This window comes from Phragmites australis, chromosome 3 (genome assembly GCF_958298935.1).
Source record: "Phragmites australis chromosome 3, lpPhrAust1.1, whole genome shotgun sequence".
NCBI classification, from domain to species: domain Eukaryota; kingdom Viridiplantae; phylum Streptophyta; class Magnoliopsida; order Poales; family Poaceae; genus Phragmites; species Phragmites australis.
The window spans coordinates 20,509,169-20,533,510 of record NC_084923.1 but is presented as its reverse complement, the minus strand read 5'-3'; the positions used below and the strand labels follow the sequence as shown (position 1 = coordinate 20,533,510).

Below are 24,342 nucleotides of genomic sequence, written 5' to 3'. Positions count from 1 at the left end.
GTTGACGTGTTAAGAGCACAATACATGACACCAGCGAAGAATACCGTATGGTGTATAAACAGAATTGCATCCAGGGGTCTGCAGGCACTAACATCCAAAGTAACTTGTGTGTACAACTGAAGAGAGACTAGTATATATAATTTATCTGTGACTATGAACTAATGATGAACCTAATCCAACGAAGGATTCTAGCACATATATAGTTGCATATTCATTTGCACTTTGGAGTCCTTTTATCTCTAGCCTAGCCAGCAGGGATTACAATTTTAGTTATGACAGGGTTCCAAGTAAACAACAGGTCATCTTAAACAGAGTACAAAGTACAGTCAAAGTGGACAAAGAGAATTGTACCATGATTCCTGTCTCCTCTCGTACGTCGGCAAGGCCTCTCTCTGCTAGTCATCATAGTTTAGTAACAGTCAGCATAACCGATAACCGAGTCTACCTAGCTACTTCATGGAAACTACAAGGCATATATAGTCGTAACTCGTAAGGTAAACCCTTGCATCAGCTTTGGTAAATCGGGGAGAAATTGGGGGCAGTTGAAGTTTCTTTGTTTTACTTAGCACAATACTGAAGAAATCAAACGCTGAAATGCAAATGTCAGCTTACATTCACGTGAAATTTAACTATGTTGACAAACACTTTCATCCACACGGTTACTCTTTTCGTTTTAGAATGGGGGCAATTTACAGGCTTGATAAACTTAAGGCTCTCAACCTCATATGCCAGCAGTTTACAATAATCCCAGAAACATAGGCTGGAGAAACTTCACACGAATAACCCAAACAAGCTGCGGTACTCTTTTTTTTTTCGCCCAGAAAGATAAGGTGCTACACTGTTAGGCTATATATGTAGCGCTTGGCTGGTCAATGGCAAACCAAACATTGACGGCAGATAACGGCTAGAAACTGGGAACATTTCATCGATTAATCCACATATTGGAGAAAATCCCAAGAGAGCGATCATGAAAACATCACAAACTAATAGAGCTGAATTTATTTTTCTTTTCACTAGTCACCTCTGCATGTAATCTTTTGCAGAGTTGGCATCACGCAGAGCAAATTATGGTACTTAAACACCTAAAAAATTGGTACAAGTATCACTGATACTCTATTAATAATACTCCCTTTAATTGTAAATGTAGGTTATTTTAACCTCCTCAACTATTCTCTAAATATAAGTCATTCTCAAATTTCTATACACTTTTTTCTCTTTTGCTATTTTCTTACTCTTGTTTAATAAATACTACCACTCTCACAAATTAATAAGTTATCTTTTTCAATACAGAATAAATAAGAGACAACAAAATCATTTAATCTATTTACTTAATTTTTATATATAAATTTAAATAATCTATATTTATAAGATCATCTCCAACGGAGTCTTTAAATTTGTAAATTCCAGTGCTACAATACTTTGCGGCGTACTGTAGCACTAAAAATTCAACTCGAACGGAGCCTGTATCTAGTGATACAGTACTGCTACTGTAGCACTAGAAATTCAACTCTAACGGAGCCTGTATCCAGTGATACAGTACTGCTACAGGTTTGTGATAGGGGATGTTATAATAATGATATGGGATGCTGTAATAGTATTTTGAGGATAAAAATTTGAGGTAGCTGTTAGAGATGATTTAATCAGAGGAAGTATGCTGTCTCCGAGAAGCCCATGCCTCGAGGTCAGGTAGAAAAGGAGACAGCGCCACCACCTACTACGGCGTCGCTGGTTTTGATACACGCTTGCCACTGAGCGCGCCAGGCTAGCGCCCAACGCGATTCCGAGTGACACATCCCGAGAAAACGTGGAACCACTTGGCACTTGTTGGGTTCTTCTTGCTCTGTCCGCCTGCCTGCCTGCCCGCCCAGTGCCCGCCCAGGAAGTCCACACCGCCACCCTCCCCAAGCTCAGCCCCTCAGCCTCCTCTATATATTGCCATTGGCTCCCACTGCCTTCCCGGATAATTAGTACTGGTAAGAGAGAGAGAGAAAGAGAGAGGAGAGAGAGGAAACAGAGGTCGAGCACCAGCCAAGCAGGAAGAACACCACGCCATACACCTCACACCTTGGTGGCAGAGCAGCTGGTTGAGAACTCGAGAGGGGAGAGACAACTAGGCAAGAGGTGAGAGAGTGGGTGCTGCCTCTTGCATTTTTTTCTTTCTCTTCCGTGTTCTTGGTTCGCTATTAGCTGTTCATGTTCTTTTGGAAGATTATTTGGCATCTGAATCGTTTGTTGGGTGTGGTGGTCTCTTAGCTTTAGGTACAAGGAAAGATCCAGGGAGTCATCCGCAATGGGCGTCCTGTTCTCGTGCCCCGCCGATGACTACGACCCGTTGGAGGAAGCGGCAGCGGCGGCGGCGGCGAGCTCTTCCGGCGGCGCGGAGCCGGCGATCCTCAAGGCCCTGGGCTCCGGCAAGCTGCTCATCGAGGGTTCGCTGAGCTTCAAGCGGGAGCAGGCCACCTCGGGCTCTCTGCAGGTGGAGACCAAGATCTCCATCAGGAACGGCGACGCCGCGGCGCCTGCGCCGGAGCCCGCCGCGCCGTTGCCCAGGGAGGTCGCCAGGGCGAGGTTCACCGACCTCGCGGCGGGTGCGGAGAGCCCGAAGCACGAGGCGGCGGCGCTGAAGCTGCAGAAGGTGTACAAGAGCTTCCGCACGCGCCGGCAGCTCGCTGACTGCGCCGTGCTCGTCGAGCAGAGCTGGTGCGTGGCGCCCCTAGTCCTGCCGCTCCAGGGACGCTTCGATTTATAGCTGCATTGCTGACTTTTTGGAATCTGCCTTCTGTAATTTCCAGGTGGAAGTTGCTGGATTTCGCGTTGCTCAAGCGCAGCTCGGTGTCCTTCTTCGACATCGAGAAGCAGGAGACCGCCATGTCTAAGTGGTCAAGAGCAAGAACTCGAGTCGCCAAGGTATGATTTTTTTTTTCTTTCTATTTTGGCATTTGCAGCTGCTATTTCTGATTCATATGGTCAGCTATTTGTCATCGGATTGGTGGTTTCGACTAAAGATTTTGCAATCTTGGACGCATTTCAGGTCGGAAAGGGATTGCTGAAGGATGAGAATGCTCAGAAGCTCGCATTGCAGCATTGGCTCGAAGCGGTGAGTATCGATTGAACATGTGGGGAAATTGAGTTTTTTATTTTACCGGCGATGAGCTAATGTTCATACTGAAATTGTTGATGAACAGATTGACCCGCGACACCGGTATGGCCATAACCTTCACTGCTACTACGATTGCTGGCTTCACTGCGAAAGCAAGCAGCCTTTCTTCTACTGGTCAGTACTCAGCTATCAACTCAGACTTTGTTCTTTTAACCAGTGAATGAAATGTGAGCTTATGATCTTGATTTGGTGATGCAGGCTTGATGTCGGAGAAGGCAAAGAGATCAATCTTGAAGGCAAGTGCTCAAGATCAAAGCTTTTGAGCCAGTGTATCAAGTACCTTGGTCCAGTAAGTATTCACAAACATGGATCAAAGGAACAATTAGAGCTACAACATAGTGAATATATACGATGGCTAACATACCATACTTACATTTTGTGCAGAAAGAAAGAGAAGACTACGAAGTAGTGATTGAGGATGGCAAATTCTTGTACAAGAAGAGCCAGCAAATCCTTGACACGTCTTGTGGACCGCAAGATGCAAAGTGGATCTTTGTTCTTAGCACATCAAAGACATTGTATGTTGGCCAGGTAAATATTCACATACCTTCATATTGGAAATGTCCACTCATCCTTACAATTGTCAGTTCATTGTATAACATTGTTCTCTAATCTCAAATGCAGAAGAAAAAGGGCATATTTCAACATTCTAGCTTCCTTGCCGGAGGGGCTACTTCTGCTGCAGGGCAATTGGTTGTTGAGAATGGAACCCTCAAGGTAAACTGTCATTCTTTGTACTCAACACAGGTACCAGTACTTTTTCAACCCCTGAAAAAGGCATAAATATGCTCAGTTTATTAGATGACACGCTGAGGAAATCTGCTATGTTTGTGTGACAGGCTATTTGGCCTCACAGTGGGCACTACCGCCCCACAGAGGAGAACTTTCAGGAATTCAAGAGCTTCCTCAAGGACAACTTGGTTGATCTGACCGATGTTAAGGTACACAAATTATGATCTTTCAGAAAATAAACTAAATATTTCAATATTTATACGGAATTGCAATGTTAAATCTTCAAGTAAACTCTTTGCAGATGAGCCCGGCAGAGGAGGATGAGGAGTTCTGGAGCAGTCTCAGAAGAATCTCTGCAGAGAGCGATAAATCTGCCGGCAAAGCACCTGAAGAAACCGGCCCTTGCCAGGCACCTCAAGCTGTTGAAACTGTCTGCGCAGAGAGTGAAAAATACGAAGAAACTGCAGTGGTAAGGGTAGAATCATCACTAGATACGTCTGAAGAGGATCAAGAAGGGATCGAACAGGCTCCGGTGCCGCGGGAGAAGATCCTGGAGAGGATCAACTCCAAGAAGGAGATGAAGTCGTACCAGCTGGGCAAGCAGCTTTCCTTCAAGTGGACCACGGGAGCGGGCCCCCGGATCGGGTGCGTGCGCGACTACCCGTCGGAGCTCCAGCTGCAGGCGCTGGAGCAAGTGAACCTCTCGCCGAGGTGCAGCACCGCCGCAGAGGCGAAGCTTCAACCGACCAGCGACAAGCGAGTGCGAAGCGTCCACGCCGAGGGAAGCGTTCCTGTCGCCTCTGCAGTGGCAACTGGAGCTGACTGACAACTTTCATGACGAGCACTTGCAGTTGCAGCTGAAAAGTGTTCTTGAACTCTTGAAACTACTTGATGATTGAAGATGCATAGAGTAGGGGTTAAGGAAATAAAAGAACATACTGCTTTTGTAGATGTAGGCCAGGTATAGTATACTCATACACACATTGTTCATCAAACGATGTGATACTGTTAACATGATGACCCCAAAAAGTATATAAAGATTATTTCATTCTTTTCATGCTTCAAGAACCAGTACTCAAGCATGGTCTCCCGTGTCTTTTAATTGTTGGGAGCCTTCTGAATGACAGTTGATGTGATATCAGAAAATTTCAAAAGACGTCTCAAATAGCTTGAATCAGACAAACATGGAAAAAGATTTTTCCTGAATTGTTGGGAGCCTTTTCACCAGAGATACTACAGCTGACTGATGACACAGGGTGGTCGGAATGAGGCACTTGCAAACTTGCATCTGGTATTTCTTGAACAACTGCACTCGATTCGAATAAAATGCATGTGTAAAATGTAGAAATGTAGGCCAGGTACCATACATATATTCATCGAAGGATTTGATACTGTAGCTGTTAACGTGATAATACAAATCCATTCGTTCTTTGAATGCTCAGAATCCAGCGATCATCAGTCAGCATGGAATCTGTGGGCATAAAACTTTCAGGAAACAAAATACCAGTTTGAACTGACGAATTGAGAAAACATTCTCAAAATTTCTCTTGAATTGTTGGGACCATCCTCACGGAGAGAAGGAACCCTCCAAAAATATGCGTATGCTGCTCAGTGCAGTGAGCACACGGTATTCTTTAGTAAAAGGCAAAAGAATAGTTCGCTCTGTGCTCACTGCGCAGCTGCGTGCTCTTCTACCGCCGCGCCTCGGCCTTCTATGTAGCAGCGCTCCTTGGTGCCACTCGCTTCGACGAGTGGTTTTTGGGACTAAAGCAAAGCGCCGTTCAGTGCAAAGCCCATATGATCGCTAATGTCACACGCCGTTGTTAACGCGTGCGAAGTTACCGTGAGATCGCCATGCACAGCACGCATCATCGAAGGTGGCTTGGGAATATTTCGTCCGGCCCAGCAAGCACGCTGCCCCGGAATTGGTCCACATCGAGGTGGCTTGAGAAAATTTCAGCCCATTTTGAGAAATTGTCATCGTTAGCGTATCATTTCCAACGAAATTTCTTTCAATCAATTCCGTGAAAGCTTTATGGCGGATCTGAAGTTCCAATTACCAAGCATCATAGAGTGCACCGCATGAGCTTTCTGTTCAAAAATTGTTCAAATGTTAACTACATCAGTTACAAATGTGTATTATTATAAGCTTCAAAATAGAGAGATTGGCATTCGACGAGGAAACCCCAACTCCTGATACTACCGCGATGGCCGCAACCTTTTTGCTGTGGGTGACTCACCACGAATAGTCGAATGTTGCTGTGGTAGACTCGTCACGAACAGTCGAATGTTGCCGTGCCGCCGGACGCGTCTATACAGAGCCTACACCAACAGACAAGACAAGCCATCACTGGCCAGATGCTCCGGCCAATAACAACGTACTGGCTACACTGATGACCACATGAAGTATCTGATACAACAACACTGCAGAAAGCAGCAACGCTCAGTTAGTACCACTGCACCTCTCACCTCTGTATTCTAAATATGGCCGTGCAGACAAGACACGAAATGAATCCTCATTGAAATCACCCGTACATATCCAAGGGTCATCCCACTGTACCCTGATAAATTGGATAAGATCCCACCTTATAAAATTGAGTTATTTTTATTCTCCATAAACAAACGTTGATCTCCAAACGTTTCCATCTTGCTGATTGACAAGCACATCAATAATATTGGAAGTACAGTGTTGGAGATACACTATACACTCAAGAGACCAAACAAGGCTAAACTAACACTTGTCCCCTCATTGCTCACTGTAAAGCATCCTGAGAAACAAAAGACCACATAAATCTTCTAGCTTCGTTATCCCTCATTTTAGTTTCAGATAAAAACAAGAGGGAGTGACAGAACCGCCTCACCAAATGGCAAAGCTCACTAACTGTCTAAGCCGTCCCAAAACCTTGACAGTTCCAACATAAAAGATTCATGGCTCCCAGCGTGGCGGGTGACTAGGCCTCGCCGATAAAGTAAGTGATACATTCTTCTTCTTTTGTTTCTTCATCAACGCACCGAGCGTTTCATCAAGATCAATGTCTAAATCACAGCCCTCAAAAGCTTCATTGGAGACCCCTATCGTTTGATCAACAACAAACGATGTCTCCATGCGGTCCTCATCTCCACAACAATCCTTAAGCACCTCCTGTGTTGTCTCATTGTTTGGATTTTTGACCTGCTTTCTTTTGTAACCTTGAGTAGACTTACTGGTATCCTGACTTGAGTAAAGGTCTTCCCTTGTAGATTTATGCTGCTTGGTTCTCGACTGAGATTCCTTGAGGACCATGTTTTGTTGTTCTGAATAAATCTTACCTTATCTCTATTACGAGAAGCCTTGACACAAGATCTCCTCAACATTGAGGCATTACCAACAATAGTTGTAAAATGTCCATTCAAGGTTGATCTATGGCCATGTACCTCAGATATCTTCTTCTTTCTATCATCTTGGACACGCAGATCCTTCCCATATGGAAGCAATCTATCAACATTATGCAGGGATGAACACTGAGAGGAGAGGCACATATGAAGTTGTTTAGGGATTGTTTGGAAGATTGTAGTCTAGTGGACATGGGCTGTGTGGGTCCCAAATTCACTTGGATTAATAAACAGGTTGGTAATGATAATGTTAAAGTTCGCCTTGACATAGCATTAGCAAATGGCGACTTCTTAAGTCTCTTTGATGATTTCCTAGTGGAAAATATCATCACATGCTCCTCTGATCATTATGCCATTGTTATAACAATAGGGAAAGAGTATGCAAATATGAAGAGCAAAGCTATATAGCAGAATTTTAGATATGAAGCTATGTGGGTCAAAGCTAGTGATTACAAGAAAGTGGTGGAATAGAATTGGAATGAGGGTTTTGATGGTCCTAGAAATCTTCAAACTATTTGGTTCAGCATCAATAAGATGGCAGAATCCTTGAAGAAGTGGAGTAAAAAATCTATCGGATCAATTTGAAAGAATATTACAAAGCTTGAGCGCCAGCTGTCAAGACTTCGATCCTCAATCCCTCTGCAGAATATTCTGCTGAGGAGAAATTCATTGAAAGGAAACTTTGTGAGCTCTTGGAATGTGAAGAAATTATGGGGAGACAACGGTATAAAGTTGACTGGTTAAAGGAAAGTGATAGGAATACATATTTTTCATGCCAGAGCTTGAGCTAGAAGGAGAACTAATAAGATAAAGTATCTGATCAAGGATGATGGTGGAAAATGTGAAGATGTTGAGGGGATCAGAGGTATGACTCATGATTTTTACATGCATTTATTTACATCAGAATGTTATCAGCTATTGATGCCATTTTAATATCTATTCCCCAAAAGGTTGGTGATAACATCAATGAGGAACTTTGCAAACCATACACAGATGATGAGATTAGGGACCGGACACACTCTTCCAAATGGGACCAACAAAGGCGCCAGTACCCGATGGTTTTCCTGCAATGTTTTAGCAACACCACTTGGATTTTATTCATGATGACATTTGTTTGGCAGTGCGAAGCTTTCTTCAAGGAGAGGACATCCCAGAGGGCTTGTGCAACACCACAATTTTCCTAGTCCTCAAAATGGCACAAGCAGAGCGACTAATCAATTATATACCAATAAGTTTATGCAATGTACTCATTGCTTCGAAAGCTCTTGCTAATAGACTCAAGCCTTTCTTATTAGAGATTATCTCTGATGAGCAAAGTGCATTTGTGTCAGGAAGACTAATCACAGACAACGTGCTTATTGTTTATGAATGCATGCATACTATTAAAAGACAAAAAGCTAAAACTCCTTTTGTTTGGATTGAAGGTAGATATGATGAAGGCGTATGACAGAGTAAAATGGAATTATCTCAGTGTTGTAATGCATAATATGGGCTTCTCTGATACAAGGATTGCAGCAGTTATGAGGTGTGTAACAAATGCTAGATATGTTGTTTGGATTAATGGTGAATTTTCGAAGACCTTTGCCCCAACAAGAGGACTACGACAGGGTGATCCAATCGATTCTAAAGGGTGTGTGGAATGGAAGAAATTGACCATCGATATCCCACCTTCTTTTTACGGATGATAGTATGTTTTTGGCAAGGGGAGATGCTAAAAGTGTGCAAGCTTTGAAAGATTTGCTTCATATTTTGTAGTGATGGTTCAGGACAGAGGGTTAATCTCCAAAAGTCATCAATCTTTTTTGCTAACCATTGCCCAGAGCAAGTGAAAGAAAGGGTTAAAACAGATTTTGAAGTCCACAATGTAATGGTCCAATCTACTTATCTTGGAATACCATCTTGGATTGAAAAATCAATATCAAGAATACTCAATTTTCTTCCTGAAAGGATGTCGAAAGTAATTAGAGGATGAAGTGATCGACCACTCTCACGAGCAGGGAAGGAGATTATGCTCAAATATGTGGCTCAGGCAATACCAATATACATGATGAGCTGCTTTCATCTCCCTATGAAAATTTGTCACCAAATGAGATTAGCCATTTCTAACTAAAAAGGGAGAAGAAAAAAATGCATTGGCGTGCCTGGGAGTGGATTACTACACCCAAGAGGATGGATGAATGGGATTCTGAGACATGTAACTATTCAATCAAGCAATATTGGGGAAACAATGTTGGAGGTTACTTACATAACCTGGTTCCCTGTGTGCTAAAATTCTTAAAGGACGGTACTTCCCTCACACTATCTTTTGGAATGCACCTCAGCCTAGGAGCTCATCTTATACATGGAGGAGTCTCATGTATGGAAAGGAGCTTCTACAAAAAGGAATAGAGTGAAGAGTCCGGGATAGGAAAACAATTAGATTGACTAAGGACAGTTGGGTTCAACCTCCAAATCTGCTCCAACCTGGTAGTCTGCTTCCAGATGATCTGACGGCCAACTTCCTTATTCGTGAGAATAGGAGAATAGAATAAGCTCTTAATTCGTTCTTGTTTTAGTCCAAATGATGCTACCCGTATACTTCAAATTCCTCTAAGCTGCAGCAGCTGCGAGGATTTCCCTGCCTGGCAATATACTAAGAATAGAAGTTATTCAGTCCGATCAGCTTACTATTTTGCAAGATTGGCTAATTTGCACCGCCCAATGGATGGGTGTCGCTCATTGTTGATGCAACTACCTTCAAGAACCCATCTCGAACAAGATGGGCATTGGCTTAGTGATCATTCCGATGCTTTCCTAATGGCTTGCTGCAAGAAAGTGGAAAGAATTGATGATCATGAGATGGTAAAAGCTATTGCACTTCTTTATGCTGTAATCTTTGCCAAGGAAAGGGCTTGAAACGATCTGGTGCAACGAGGCTCCGGATTTGCTTCGGGCCATCCTTTGTAGCGATCGGTTTAATTAATAACATGCTGTCTTCCCCAAATAACAGAAGACATGAAATGAATCAAGTAAACCATATCAGCCGGGTGTCTATGTGAGCTAGACGCACATTATTCACCTGTTGTCATATAGCCTAGTTACCCTAGTGTAATGTACCATACGCCTATTTTGGCTCCTGTCCACCAATCGTATCTACTCTCCCGGTGGATATACCGCTACACAACATCTACTTCTATGGAATGTGAATTGGCACGCTCCTGATGATGGTTCTTCAGTGCACCTGAGCCAGCAGGGCCGCAAGCTTCTTCTTTACAGATACCTTCCGACCTTTTTATGTCGTTCAGAGCTCTCTTGGCATACATAGTGAAGGCGATTGTGAGGATAATAGCAATGATGAAGGAGATGATGTTGTATGTTATCTCCACTGGTGTCATTCTGTAGTTCCCGTACTTCACGTCTGCCAATGTACGTATTAACCTCCCACTGCAACAAAATGCAGCAAGATAAGCAAATCTTCTAGAAAAACATATGAGTGCATTCAGTAATTGAAAAGAGAAAGCAATTCTTTGGGTTGGTTGCTGTGGTCACTGCTAGTCCGAATACCATAAATTGGCAACCAAAAACTACACACGAGTACCTCGTCCAAGGTAAACATCAACAAAGACGAGTTTTCAGCGCCCTGGAATTTCCCAATCAGCTAAACTTTCCACGTTTTCAGATATATATAACTTATGAGAAGAGTGCAGCTAAATGCCATTCAATTGGTTAACAGGTATTCGAAAAACAGAAGTCGGCTATATTCACGGTCAGAAACTCAGCCTACCATTTGTTGAGTAAATGAATGATGTGCAAAGCAATGAGTAAATGGTGAGAGGTTACAGATTTAGATGGTCTGAATCTTGATAGAGAAATCATGCAAATAAATGGAATCGTGATATGCAATGTAGAGATCGTATCTAACCTGTAGATATAGATGAATGCCTCAGGTACCATTCCAGCAACTGAACCACACAGATAAGGGTTGAACTTAATTTCTGTCACAGTTACAGCATAGTTAAATATTGTATATGGGAATGGTGAGATTCTGAAAAGCGCAACAACTCGAAACTGCTGGAACCAATTCCCTTCACCCGCAAGTTTTATTAGTGCTATCTGCTGAGGCCACTTTGTCAACCATGCCTGAAGAAAAAAATTAAAGGAAAAATAAGCAGAAAAGAAAGCAAATTAGGGAATAGTCCTTGAAAAAAAAAAAGATTTAGCTCTTAAATTACAAATCAGAAGGACTTGTAGCTGAGAAATTTTACATGTAGACGTTCACGGAACAATGAGCCAATCCAGTACGGTACCACCATGCCAATAGTAGTCCCAACCATAATAATCAAGAAACCCCAACCATAACCAAAGATCATTCCTGCTAACCACATAGAAGGTCCAGAAGGGACTAGAATAACTGGAAAGAGAGCCAAAGATGCAATGAGCACGATAGCCAATACTGGACGCCCAAAAGCACTTGCTTCCCATTGCATGATTGGCACAAGAACCTGCAACAAACAGATAATATACATTCTGTGTCAAAATAGGAGATATGTTAACTCTCTAACATAAAGTAATATTATTTCCAAGAAAAGGGATAAGATCAAGCAGGTAACAGGCACACATAGCATAGAAGCAAGGCAAAATCGATGATTTCATAAACTATAAATTAACTTTCACTTAAATTACGACATATCAGCTACTTGTTAGGCATATAGCTTACCAAATGATAAAAGTGTAACAGTGAAGGTACAGACTAGCCAGCAGTAGTAAACATCCACAATTTAATTTTCTGTAAGTTGAAACATGAACTTATGCTTGAAGACTCAGCAGATGTGGCAAAACTCAAAAGCCAGCATAGGATAGGCAGGTTCCACAAAGACCAAATTGTTAGAATGAATGGAGCACTGGTACTGTCATGCTAGGCCTCTCCGACAGCTGATGTGAAAAGGCACCAGCCAGCAGCCAACCCTGTGGCTCTGGCACCTGCACCTACTAGGGCCTGGAGATAACAGATAAGCCTATATATCTTAAATCCGTTTGCTTAGAGCTAAGATTATTAGAACTTAGAAGTGAATCTAAATGGTTTGTATTACATAGGACTACTAGGAACCAGTATCTATTTATAAATAGACCATGCACATGATTTGGAAGCAAGCAATAACTAAAACAATCCCTCCCTTCCTCCCCTTCCATTCTTCACTTCTTCACTAAACATGGCAATGAGATTCTATACCCCAGCCTATGGTAGGTGCTGATTCAAGTGCTATGAAGAACAACCGTGAATGTTAGACAAAGACTTTGGGAAATACCAACTTTAGCTTGTCCTTATTTGGTTCAGCTAAAACCACTTCAAGATTTGCGAATGAGTCATAGGACATTATGACTTTAAGTTTCATGCCACCAAAAGCTAGAGATTGTAATAAAACATGTACTTCATGACCAATGGGCCCTGGGACCACGTGTTAGTCATTAAGTTACAATTTCTGAACTACAAACGTTAGGGTGCATATATATCTAAAAGCTCCTTATTTTTATTTAAAACAATATGGAAGATATTTCAAATGTCTTGCCATTTGTTTATCATGATAGAAGAGAGTGTCGGGCAAACTTAGGAAACATTTATGCTTGTAGATTTGACCATAGGGGTCAGATTGATCGAGCAAGCCGTATCAAATTTGTAATTATTCTTGAAGAATCTGCTAACAAGATAATTTCAATTTATCTCTGAAAGCTAATTGTTGTACTAGCATCAACTGAGGACCAAAAAAAGAAAATACCGTAACATACTAATGATGATTCATCTATCGGTACAACAAGATCTCCAAGTTAGGAAAAGGACTGCCTTAAGCAGTGGTGAAAAAGAGTATCAGTGTTCACCTTCTCAAAGGCAAAGGGGACTCCCCATTTCACGAAGACGTAGCCCACTAATATAAGAAGGAAGCAGCCAAGCAGAACTTTCATCCACCAAATGAAGGATCTTGACTTTGGTTGCTCAGGTAGAATTGCTGCATTAACATCAGATGATGCATGTTGAGCTGGTGTGACCAGCCTCGCATACTCATCGTCCTTTGTGTTTTGCTCAGAGTGCTCAATTCCCGTGCATGATACCCCAGCTGAAGAACTTGGCAAGTCTGTCACCACCTCTTTGCTGCTGTTTATGAACCAAGGCAACATTATGATCAAATGTACAGATAATGCACCTAATAAATTATTAGCATATCAAAGTAAGGTTGTGGCATGCTTGTTCCATATACTGGAAAAGCATAACAAAAGAAAACCATATAAAACGGTCCTAGCAGATTAGCATGCAGCTATTAAACTGCATCCACCAGCCAACTCATCCAAAAGCATAGGCTGATAGGGAAAAGTGAGCACTTCACTTATACTTCAACATTCCCCCTCGCGTGGAGGCTTTCTCATACCTTAGATATGGAAATAGGAGCCGACTGCATTTTTATTTAATTGTGTCCACCAGGATTCGAACTCAAGACCTATGACCATACCATATTAAACTACATGCACCAGCCAAAAACCTAAATTGATATAAAAAGATGAACAATTCACTTATACTTCAACATAACCAAGAAGCACACCTAAATAACGTGATATGGCTCACATGCACAGTAGGCATGTAATTGTAGTGAGATTCACATGTTCTCGTAGAATCCCAACAATGAGGGGCACATAGGTGCTAGATTGCAGCCTCAAACGTAACTATCACATGGTGAAGAGAACACACATAGACCACGCTCATTATTATAGCACAACGAATGAATGTCATCCCACACTAAGATATTACTCCCTCCAATCTAAAATAAGTGTCGTTTTGGGTTGCGTGCAGTTAACTGTTTTAAACTTTAGCTATAAATTACTTTTTATATATTGAGTTTGAATACATGAACATGATACAAGTAGATTTGTCCTGAAAAGTACTTTCATAATAATATACTTTGGCTATATTTTATCAATATATTACAACAAAAGTAGTAGTCAAAATTGTATTTTAGGGACTATGTCGATGTCAGAAACAACACTTATTTCGGATTAGAGGGAGTAGTCTCTTTGGAAGTTGGAGTGGCATAAACTCACCGACTACATTTGATACAATATCTGCATATGTGTCCTATTCATTTTAAACTCACATTTGACGGCCCTATTGAAATAAAGTTGAGTTACCCATGTGAAAATTCCAACTCCCTGTTCTTTGTTTGATGTAATATTCTAACTACTCCATCTGTTCAAAAATAGTAGGCGTATTTCTTTTTAAAAAATCAAATTTTTATATACTTTAACTAACATTTAATCAAAGTATAAAAATGTTAGTGTATAAAAATTATACAACTAGATGTACAATTCAAAATAATTTCACACTATGTACGTTTTGGAGCTATAAATGATATATTTTGTGAGAAAACCTTAACCAAAATCTAACTTTAAAGACGAATTCAAAAGAAATACACCTACTATCTCTGAACGGAAGGAATACTTAACAACATTTACACCCAGCAGTATTGCCCAAAGGAATCCACTTCATCAGTTCATCGGACAGCACCCTCAAACCATGGAAAAAAATTCTACCGCACTGGTGCCACCTCCTGGCACACATCACCGCCTCTAATACAAGGCCACGTAGCAATTACGTTGCCATCCTCAACTTCCCCTTCCGTGCTTTCTTTTCTTTCCCAGGTTGCCCCTCCCGTCTCTGTCAATCCAATCGACTCTTTCATCGCATTTGTGTGCAGCGACCTGCGAGCAAGCAGAGAGTCTCCGCGGGCCGAGGGGTGCGAGGCGAGGAGCAGCTCGCCGTGCTCCGGCCCTAGCCCACGCCGTCTACGCGGCCTAGAAACATGGAGCTGCAGCGCGCGCTTCTTACGAGAGTCAACTGGCTGCAGAAGCCCTCCGCCGGCGCGACAACGAGCAGACAAGTTGAGTTCACGGGTGCTTGAGCAGATGGCAAGAACCGTGGACGCCATGATGTGCGCATGTGATTCTATTTTAACCGTGGATGGCATGAGCATGACGCATTTAAATTATCTAAATTGACAACAACTAGTGCTTCTACCTCATCGTGTTCCTCTGAATTAGAGATTACTAATGCCTATGATCAATGACTAAATGAGAGCAAACATATTTCAATGCAGTGTTCTACATAGAAGTTTTTCTGGATCCAAAGTGGCATACGTTTCTTCATCTATTAGGTCGTATTAGAGCCGTGCTACATGCCAAGGGTGGCACCGGTGCGGTAGAAAAAATTTCCTCAAACCACCGGCGGGTGCAGTGCAGCAGCCAGTCGCTCAATTGAGATATTCCGAGCGAGATTCTTAAAATTTGGTAAGATTGCAACATCTTTAATTAACTAATAACAGAAACACCTCCCAAATTCGACCCAGTTCTGACTTCTCCTACGGGAAACAATTTTAACATTATAAAAAAAAAGATCCACGCGTCCCTGCATGGCATCATTGCCCATCACGCTGCCGCGTGTGCCACAACGCTTGCGCAGCTCCAATGGCTGGTCCGCGGCATCCTGCGACGGCTGTCGTTCCTCCGAAGCCACCACCCGCCGCCGTTCGGGGAAAGGGACACGATCCAAGCGCAAGCAAAAAGGTGGTGCCCGCATGCCATTGGCAACCACGCGGAAGCACCTCTCGACAAAGATTGAAACAGCCAAGAAGATCGAAGTTAAAAGAGAGATCATCCAGCTTTCCCAGAACGCAGCCTCCGGTACTAGCAACGAATCCGCAAGCGCGACTTAAACACCGAGCTAGCGACGGATTAAGCCTCAATGGCAAAATTTCGAGCTCCGCGGCTCCACCTAAACCCTAACCTCCTGCGAGGATCAAGCCTACTAGCCTAGCTCCCGAAATATCCGGGGGGGAAAAAGAGAAAAATAAAACAGACCGGCACGGGTAACTCGAGCAGGAGGAAGAAGAAACCGCAAACCAGCAGACAGCACGTACCTGGCTATCTCCCCCGCCTCGATGCTGAGCGGGAGGACGCGCGCCATGTAGGAAGAGAAGAGGTCGGGAAGACCCCCAGGAGATCAAAGCATTTGGAGTGGCTCGAGTCCTGGCTCCTTCCCCTTTCCCTCCTTTCTGGAAGCTTTGCAGCGGAGGGAGGAGAGAGAGGAAGGAAGAACAAGCAAATTAAAGAGGGAATTACCGGAATGCCCCGCTTTAATAGCAGCTTGGTCAGGGGGAGAGACGCACCGAGGTGGGGTACTGCAGAGAGGTTGGCACTGGGCTCTCCCGGTAGAGGATTCGATCCCAGAGGTAGTGGCTTCTTGCGGTGAACCGGACGGAACTGCCCCTGCCTGCTGCCTCGGCGGACGAGAATATTCGCCGGCGGAGGTCCCGGTGTCGCTCGGCACGGCTCCTCGGCAGACCGGGGTCGTGGGATTGGATTCGAAACCCACCCCGCTGGAACTAACGCGTGCGGGAGCAAGAGGAGGCGACGCGTGGACCTGGAGGTCCCGGGGCCCGTCGGCCGCCGGACGTTACCGTGTGGGCCCGTCTGGATGCTGCAAGGCAGAGTGAATAGTTGATCCGATTAAAAAAAAAGTTGGTTACTTGGTGGCTTTGTGTTGGTTGATGGCTAGCTCTGCTTCGCTTGCTTCGAAGCAAAGCAAACGAATTCATGTCTTGTGGTTGGTCAACCCTTGCGCTGCAATACTCTGAATTCGTACTGGATATTATAAAAGTCAAAATGGTTCAGTTCTAGAAGGATATCGTACTGGATATTATAAAAGTCAATATGGTTCAATTCTAGAAGGATAGATAGATGTCTAGGGACATTCTTTCTTTTCCAAACTGGTTAATTGATTTCACCTTCAAGATGTCTCTTCACGAGTTTTTTTCACTTCACGAATAGATTCATATTCCTTTCAGCGTTTCAACGATTTTTCTTTTACTTCGAATTTTTTTCTTTTCCTTTGTAAATTCTTTCGAATAAAAGCTGTTAGAGATAATGGAAAATAAAAAAAAGAAAAACAGAAGAAAAAAAATCAGAAATGGAACAAAACTAAGAAAAAATGATTAAAAATGGTCTAACATCTGATTATGAAAAAAAGCAGACGGTTGAGAATTGACCAATTCTGCGGAAACGACGAATACAACAGCCAATGCTTGGCACAACTATTGTTATTTGACCAGTTTCTCCTCGCAAGCAAGCAAACAGGGGTAAAATCAAAACGAAGCTAATGGCCCAAGAATATTGTTATTGGTATGCTTTGGACCGAGACTATCCGGGTTTGCTTGGGTAGAAATGCGATGTTTACAGCTAGCACGGAATCAGGCATATAAGGGGGTTTCCAAGTGACTTACTTGAGTGGTGTCAAGAAAACAAATGGCATGTTGTTTTCGTACTAATCATATATGTTGTTCTTCATCCATGTGTTTACTTTGCACAGTTACGTGTATGAAAATTGTTCTTGGTCCACGTGTTACATGCAACTTCAGTCCTCTAATCTATTTATCTCATATAAAGGGGCACATAGACTAATGTACTGTCATCATATAAGAATAAGAACCTTTGTTTCCTAACCCAAGATGTCCAAATGTACTGTTTGACTCTTCATACAACAGTTCCACACTGTGTCGATTTTGCTCTTTTTCGCCCCTAATTCCTCTCTTACCCAGCGCTGCCTAGGCCTGGTTGAGGAGAGGTGGCATTGCAAGAAGGTTGGCCGAATTTGTGGGCAACAGAGACAAGAGAGAGGAGTAGCGAACGAGAAAGATAAAGAGATAAGCATCAAGTGATCGAGTAATGAATCATCGAGTCGCATACGTCATATATCATGTAGGCTAAGAACAGGGCGCCACATGGATCGAAGGCACCACGGCCGGTCGAATGGAAGTGCAAATAGGTACACTTATTATTTTATTAACATCATTAAGAACTCTTGCGGAATTTTTTCTCGAACTCTACCTTTTTTCCTATAAAATTAAATTGATTCCTATAAAATTTCTATAATTCTTATAAAATTCCTGCGTTCTAAAGAGCCTAAAAACAATGGTTAACAGATCACGTGTTGATTTGCAAACTGAAACACTCTTTACACTTGCTTAAACTACGTGACCATGAACGGACCGGACCCACACGACACCCACGAACCGAACCGGACCGAAATCAAAGTTAGCTCAATCCGGTTCGTCTCATACCTGCAACCGAACCGGCCTCACCTCGCCGCCGGAGTCCTGCCTAGATTCAAACCATCCAATCCCAAAATCTCACCTCCCAACCTGCAGACCTCGCCGCCGGCCACACATCCGGCGAGACCCCCTTCCTCCTCCCCCTCGCCGGAACCAGCCGAGCCCAGCATCGCCGAACCATGCAGAGAAACTTCCGCAAGCGGAGCATCGAGCCGGACGCCGCCGACCACTCCGACGACGAGGACACCCGCCGGTACCCTGACTTCCCTCCAACTTTCTCCTCTCTCTTGCTTTGCCAGCCTTTCTCGCTCATACCTCCCTCCCCCCACCCTCGCAGCGTCGCCCTGGAGGAGATCAGGTACGTGCAGAAGCTCCGGGAGAGGAAGCTGGGCATCCCCGCCGATCCCTCCTCCGCCCCCACAAACGGATCTTCCGCGCGCGTCCGTGGGGGCGGCGGTTCAGCGTCCGCCGGCGAGGCAGGGAAGGAGGACCTCGTCCTCCAGGATACCTTCGCGCAGGAGACCGCTGTCACCATTGAGGACCCCAACATGTACTGTGCTGTGCTTGTATTGGTGATTCTTCTTGTTGTCAAGGTGACGCTACATCTTGATGCAGGAATTTGACACGTCAATATGTTGGTTGAACTTGAAGGTTGAAGTATGTGGAGACTCAGCTGGCCAAGAAGAGGGGCAAGATGGTTGATGTGGGCGACAAGGAGGAAAAGGACCATGTCGATGAGCTCTACACTGCGCCAGACCACCTCAAGGTTTGTTTGTGGCTTAACACCGCATTACTTGACCTGAGATTGTTCATGCTGCTGAAGACTGTGAATGATGGTACTGTTATATTTTTTTTTCTTACAGGTGAAGAAAAAAAACTTGGAGGAGAGCTCAACACAGTGGACCACTGGCATTGCTGAAGTCCAGCTGCCCATTGAGTGCGTTCGTGCATCATATTGTGTTTTCTTGTTTAAAGTAAAGCTCGGTGTGATTTAGTTGAATGGATATTATTTTAGAATTTCAGTTGGGAAGTCATCTAAAAACTGCGCATAGCTGTTGTCCATGCCTTGATAAAGGGAGGCTATTACACTGTATATGATGATGGACTATAGAGAATGGAATAGTGTAATCAGGAAGTCAGACTAGACGAGTATACATTGAACTTAATGCCTATTTGTACAGATTGGATATAGATTGTCCAAAGACCCCAACTTTTTTGTCGATCATGCTATATGTCTGACAAACATATGGAATTTGGCCAGAAATCATTTCGCATTGTGACTCAATAGTTTCTCGCGAAGATTGTATGCGGAAGGAAATTATCAAATGACCTAGATGATGACATATTGGCCATTGCTTATGAAAACTTGATTTCGATGTGGTTACAGATTCATTCACTGTTAATTGACTGAAACTTAAACTGTGCTATAATAATGTGTTCAAATGAGGACTGCTTATTAGGAAGAAATGTCATACATCAATATTGTACTATCAACATTATGGGCCCAACAACATAACCTAGACGCAGACGGGGCTTCTTCCCTGCCAATATTCTCAACATCTTATGCTTTGTGATGCAATTTTATTCTGGCGGTAGAGTTTCGCTTTAAAGATAGATAGATGCACAGTTACATGCAGTTCCATGTTATATCATTGTTTTTTTAATCTTCGCAGGTACAAGTTAAGAAACATTGAAGAAACTGAGGCAGCTAAAAAGATGCTGCAAGAGAAAAGACTTGCTGGTAAACCAAAATCAGATGCAAACATTCCATCAAGTTACAGTGCTGATTATTTCCATCGTGGTAGAGAACATGATCAGAAATTGCGAAGAGGTTTGTTACATGTCCCTTTTCAAGATTTTTTTTTGATGGGAAACAGATGGGGACCCATTGATATTTCATATGATTTAATATGTAAAATAAATAATAAAATGTAAGGCCAAGAAATAAAAAGAGACAAAACCTATACAGCTGGACTTGATATAGCAGCCTCTATAGGTGAAGGTAGTCTTGCTTTGAGCTACTCTACAATTTCGTTTCGTATTTAGGTGGATTACGATAATCTGATTGGGTATAATTGCTTTTAGAAGTTTTAAGGCTTGGCTTAACTCCTTTTCTTTCAATCTAGGTTGCATGGAAATATTAATGCATTTCCAATTACACAAAAAATGTGTGAGGAACAATAATTGTATAAAATAATACATCTTAACTTAATTTGATTTTCCGATTAAACTACATATTTTTCACGATTGCATTCCTACAACTGTTTAAGCACCTACAAACTGACCCGAAGTCAGCAAATAAAAGTCTCTTCCATCTCTATTTATCTGGAGGAATAATTTTGAAATCCAATTGTTCTTTTGAAGCAGTATGTGCCATCATGGTAGTGCATTTAGTTCCTTGATGAATATTTTCTGTGAGCCAGCCTAAGATTTTCCAGTTACCAGCATTAAAAATTTGAAGCAATATACTGCATTTATCATACTCCAATACTCACTGGACTAAAATCCACCATATTGGCAGGACAAAGAACGTAATGATGACACCAACTCCTATTTATTTATTTTTATTATTATTTGTACCAACATAGCCAGTCCTAAGCCCAGGTTAAGGAGGAGGGTTGTGATAGGCTTGGCAAGCCAACGTAAAAAACCCAACCATTCTTATGGAGATGATATCCTACCCCAACTTGCTTGGGACAAAGGCTTTGTTGTTGTTGTTATTTGTCTAGCATCCCTCTGATGCTGATTTTTTTCCTTTTAGAAAAATCTGAAACAATACTCCATGCATATTCCTGCAAACCCATTGATAATGAGGTGATACTTGAAACCAAAAATCCATGCATCTCACATGAAGTCATAAAAATAATAAAGATATAGAGAACTGTTCAGAAACCAGGATTCTCAGTAAAGACGGGTATGCCTTTTAGTAACAGATACTTCAGAGCCCCAAATAAAGACCAAAGATCCTGCTCAGCATTCACCTATATTATAGATCATCAAAACAGTTTTCGGAATTGTTGGACTGCTCTCTCTAATGCAAGGAAAACAAGCTGACAGGAACCCTGCAACTAACATTTTCCCCATAATCCCTTTCGAGGCATATTTAATCACAAATAATCTTAGACAAGTATTCTCATCCAAGATTGTTTCTTTTTCCTTTAGGAAAAAGTCCATTCTACTCCCCCGAAGTTTTACGGTTGTCCAACCCCCTAAACTTTTTTTTTCATCTTACTTTGCTCGCTGAAATACTAAAACCGGGCCACTTCACTCCCTAACAACTTGTGTTTTTATTATTTCTCCTTATACAAGTCATGTTTTAAGTATAAATTTTGTGGGATGATATACAACATCATACACTAAGTAACTAAATATTTTAAAAAAATCATGACTATTTGCAAAAGTTGGGACTTGAGAGCACTTAAGACATATATCAAAATGCATGCAAATAGTTATGAAAAAATACACGAATATTAGGTCATGATGTCATGTGCCATCTCACAAAATTTCAACTTAGCACAACAGTTTAGAAGGAGAAACACGAAAGCTAAATGCCATTATGGCGTAAAATAACCTGGTTTTAGTAGGGTTTTTTTTTTGGGTGGGTGGATTGGGGTAAAGTGAGATGAAGAATACTTGAGGGGGTTATCTGGACAACCAATAACTTATGGGGGAGTAAAATAGACTTTTCCCTAGTTTTTATGCAACATCAAAGGCTGTTGCTTTTTAATCTGTCATGGATGTTGTTAGACATGTTATGTGGTTAGAAGAGCATTTTAATCCAATAAAGAGCACCTTTGAAGAATATTAAATGATGCCATCATGATGGCGTTATAAGATTTTGTTGGGAAAGAGTAGAACTTTAAGATTTAATTTAGAATTACTTTTCATACATAATTACAATACATGTCAAATTTATGTGGCATATATTGGTATAGGAAAGACATGTGTATCAGATTGGTAGAGCCTGGGTGGATTGCAACGATTGTAAGTGTGGGCAATGGGTAGATGAGGTTCAGGGCCCTGGTGTCTAGGTGCCATGGTTGCAGCCTGGCTGGCGGACGTATAGGAATACTGGAGAGGAAATAGAGAATGAGGTTGGGGAAGAGACTTGTTATTTTTACTTTCTGATGATAAGATATCCCATAACAACTTGAGGTCTATTTACTTATCTCCAAAGCTGCCTAAGTCCTTGCGGCTGGATCCGCTGGTGCCAGCCTGGTCCTGCGCCGTTTGTAGGTCTGGCTGCATTCCAGTTACACATGTGCAGTATACTAAGCTATGGCCAGCAGGAGATGAGAGAGTAGAGACTAAGAGATGAGATAATAAATGGGTTTTCAATGCTTAATAATCAAGGGAAAAGGTGGGCTTAATATAGCCTGACCGAATACAATTCATCTAAGCAACAAAAACTAACAAAGTGGATCCTGAAGGGATCTTATCTATTGAATTTAACAACTTAAACCAGCTGGCGATAACCGAAACTAACAAACGCATACAAAGCTGACGATAAGAGATCAAGACTGATCCTCTGGCACTTGGGCTGTTGCTGCAGCTGCCTGACTCCCCTTCTTTCTGTGGTACCTGGGGTCCCACATAACCGGGTAGTATTCTTCCATGGAGAATTTGCATATTGTATGCTCCTCTTGCTGTGCTCTGACTACACTTAAAAACTTCTTGCTTTTTTACATTTCTGTTAGTTAGGTCACCTGTGTTATCTAGAATATAAAAAACTGTGAATATCCTGTGGACCGTTCTGTGCTGCAGCAAATTCATGTAATATGTGAAATGCAACAATAGGGATACCATTTCTGAGCTCTTTCGTTCAAGATTCACTGATCATGTCATATCATGTGCACCTTTGTTCTCGTTTAAGTGCTAAATTATTTTCTTTACAATGCAGAGCATCCTGGATTGTACAAAGATAAAGATTCCCGGCCTAACGAAAATGCAGGAGGCAAAGCAACTGATACTAAAAATCCAGGTGGTGCAGCTGCAGGACGGAGAGAAGCTGCTAGTGATGAGCTCATGCTCGAGCGTTTCCGCAAGCGAGAAAAATTCCGTGTCATGCGAAGATAGCAAGAGCCAACAGAATAAGCTGCTAGCTGAAGTTGTTGCCTTTGAACCTCAATCATGTCAGTGTGAACACACGATGGCCCTCGATATATACTGTCCTTTCTAGTGAAAAATTAACAATAAAGGCTCGATGCCTGTGGGGCCTTGCAGTGGGTTAGGACATGGGAGCTCCTATCTTATCAGGTTCGGGCCAAGCCACATGCTCATCTGCGCAGGAAGAAACAAAGGTGTGCTCTCTTTGACCAATATATAAATCAGCTGCGACACCTTGTGCAAAGGCCAAGAGGAGCACGATCTCATTTTTTGGTGGGCATGGCAAAGCCAATAATTTCATCTTTCTAGCCTGGAATATACTGTTTCTCTTGGTTGTTCATGGTCTGTGCTTCAGTAGCATCAGCTTACCAATTACCCTGGTTTGTAAAACTAGTAAATTTACGAGTTACACTTGCTGCCGTATGGCTGCTTGCTTTGCTTTTCCTGGTGCAAGGATCAAATCTTAGGCTCTTTAAACGGAGGATTTTCACATGAAATTTGTAGTTTTTTTCATTAATTCTTGTGATCCAAATTTGCTCTGACTAAGATGCTCCCCGCGGTTGCTCCAGAAATGGAGAAAGCCTCGGAGGAACAGAGGCACGTCGCCCTTGTACTTGTAGATGTTCTTGGCCACCAGTCTGCTCGCCGTCCCGTCGGTGGCGCACTGGTGCGCGTGGGACGCGTGATTTGTGGTGCACGTCCCTACTGGCCGACGCGCACGCCGGCCGGTTCCACCCGCATGAAGTGGAGTCTGTCAGGTGCCCAGGCTGACCCGCGATTGCTCGACACCCGCGGCCACACTGCTATGATGCGTGGGTTCCGGAGCACGTATTCGTCGGCGCGAGT

At 42.7% G+C, this 24,342-nt stretch overlaps 3 protein-coding genes and 1 non-coding gene across 5 annotated transcripts; 2 read left to right on the top strand and 2 right to left on the bottom strand.

The window, feature by feature from the left end:
- The first annotated feature begins 1,773 nt into the window (after positions 1-1,773).
- LOC133912587 (IQ domain-containing protein IQM2-like) lies at positions 1,774-4,949 on the top strand. The gene is made up of 10 exons (XM_062355405.1): positions 1,774-2,121; positions 2,254-2,700; positions 2,793-2,907; positions 3,032-3,097; positions 3,186-3,274; positions 3,359-3,449; positions 3,545-3,691; positions 3,785-3,877; positions 4,000-4,101; positions 4,194-4,949. Exons 2-10 carry the CDS (start codon positions 2,291-2,293, stop codon positions 4,716-4,718), a joined length of 1,638 nt encoding a protein of 545 aa, XP_062211389.1. The 5' UTR covers positions 1,774-2,121; positions 2,254-2,290; the 3' UTR covers positions 4,719-4,949.
- Positions 4,950-5,455: 506 nt separating this feature from the next.
- Positions 5,456-5,573, bottom strand: LOC133913870 (U5 spliceosomal RNA). Its single transcript, XR_009909111.1, has one exon. It is a non-coding gene; the product is annotated as a U5 spliceosomal RNA (small nuclear RNA).
- Positions 5,574-10,164: 4,591 nt separating this feature from the next.
- Positions 10,165-16,751, bottom strand: LOC133912586 (uncharacterized). Of its 2 annotated transcripts, none has more exons than XM_062355404.1 (5): positions 16,201-16,751; positions 13,118-13,388; positions 11,509-11,745; positions 11,166-11,383; positions 10,165-10,687 (listed from the first exon to the last, which is right to left on the bottom strand). In XM_062355404.1, the coding sequence occupies exons 1-5, from the start codon at positions 16,245-16,247 to the stop codon at positions 10,420-10,422; spliced, it is 1,041 nt and encodes a 346-aa protein (XP_062211388.1). In that variant the 5' UTR covers positions 16,248-16,751; the 3' UTR covers positions 10,165-10,419. The 2 variants fall into 2 exon arrangements, with proteins under 2 accessions (XP_062211388.1, XP_062211387.1); XM_062355403.1 differs by having other exon boundaries at positions 13,118-13,391; positions 16,201-16,748.
- Positions 16,752-18,332: 1,581 nt separating this feature from the next.
- Positions 18,333-23,939, top strand: LOC133912585 (protein COP1 SUPPRESSOR 2-like). Its single transcript, XM_062355402.1, has 6 exons — positions 18,333-18,643; positions 18,728-18,940; positions 19,042-19,156; positions 19,254-19,327; positions 20,064-20,221; positions 23,291-23,939. The coding sequence occupies exons 1-6, from the start codon at positions 18,570-18,572 to the stop codon at positions 23,464-23,466; spliced, it is 810 nt and encodes a 269-aa protein (XP_062211386.1). The 5' UTR covers positions 18,333-18,569; the 3' UTR covers positions 23,467-23,939.
- Positions 23,940-24,342: the final 403 nt, after the last annotated feature.

Bases quoted from the DNA above. Each gene is read 5' to 3' on its own strand.
- LOC133912587 (XM_062355405.1), top strand. From the start codon at position 2,291: ATGGGCGTCCTGTTCTCGTGCCCCGCCGATGACTACGACCCGTTGGAG. The intron at 3,450-3,544 runs GTAAGTATTCAC...CATTTTGTGCAG, and splicing joins GTATCAAGTACCTTGGTCCA to AAAGAAAGAGAAGACTACGA. The intron at 3,692-3,784 runs GTAAATATTCAC...TCTCAAATGCAG, and splicing joins AGACATTGTATGTTGGCCAG to AAGAAAAAGGGCATATTTCA.
- LOC133912586 (XM_062355403.1), bottom strand. From the start codon at position 16,247: ATGGCGCGCGTCCTCCCGCTCAGCATCGAGGCGGGGGAGATAGCCAG. The intron at 11,746-13,117 runs GTGAACACTGAT...TGTTTGTTGCAG, and splicing joins TCCCCTTTGCCTTTGAGAAG to GTTCTTGTGCCAATCATGCA. The intron at 10,688-11,165 runs GTTAGATACGAT...ATTTTGTTGCAG, and splicing joins GCATTCATCTATATCTACAG to TGGGAGGTTAATACGTACAT.
- LOC133912585 (XM_062355402.1), top strand. From the start codon at position 18,570: ATGCAGAGAAACTTCCGCAAGCGGAGCATCGAGCCGGACGCCGCCGAC. The intron at 18,941-19,041 runs GTACTGTGCTGT...TTGAACTTGAAG, and splicing joins ACCATTGAGGACCCCAACAT to GTTGAAGTATGTGGAGACTC. The intron at 19,157-19,253 runs GTTTGTTTGTGG...TTTTTCTTACAG, and splicing joins CTGCGCCAGACCACCTCAAG to GTGAAGAAAAAAAACTTGGA.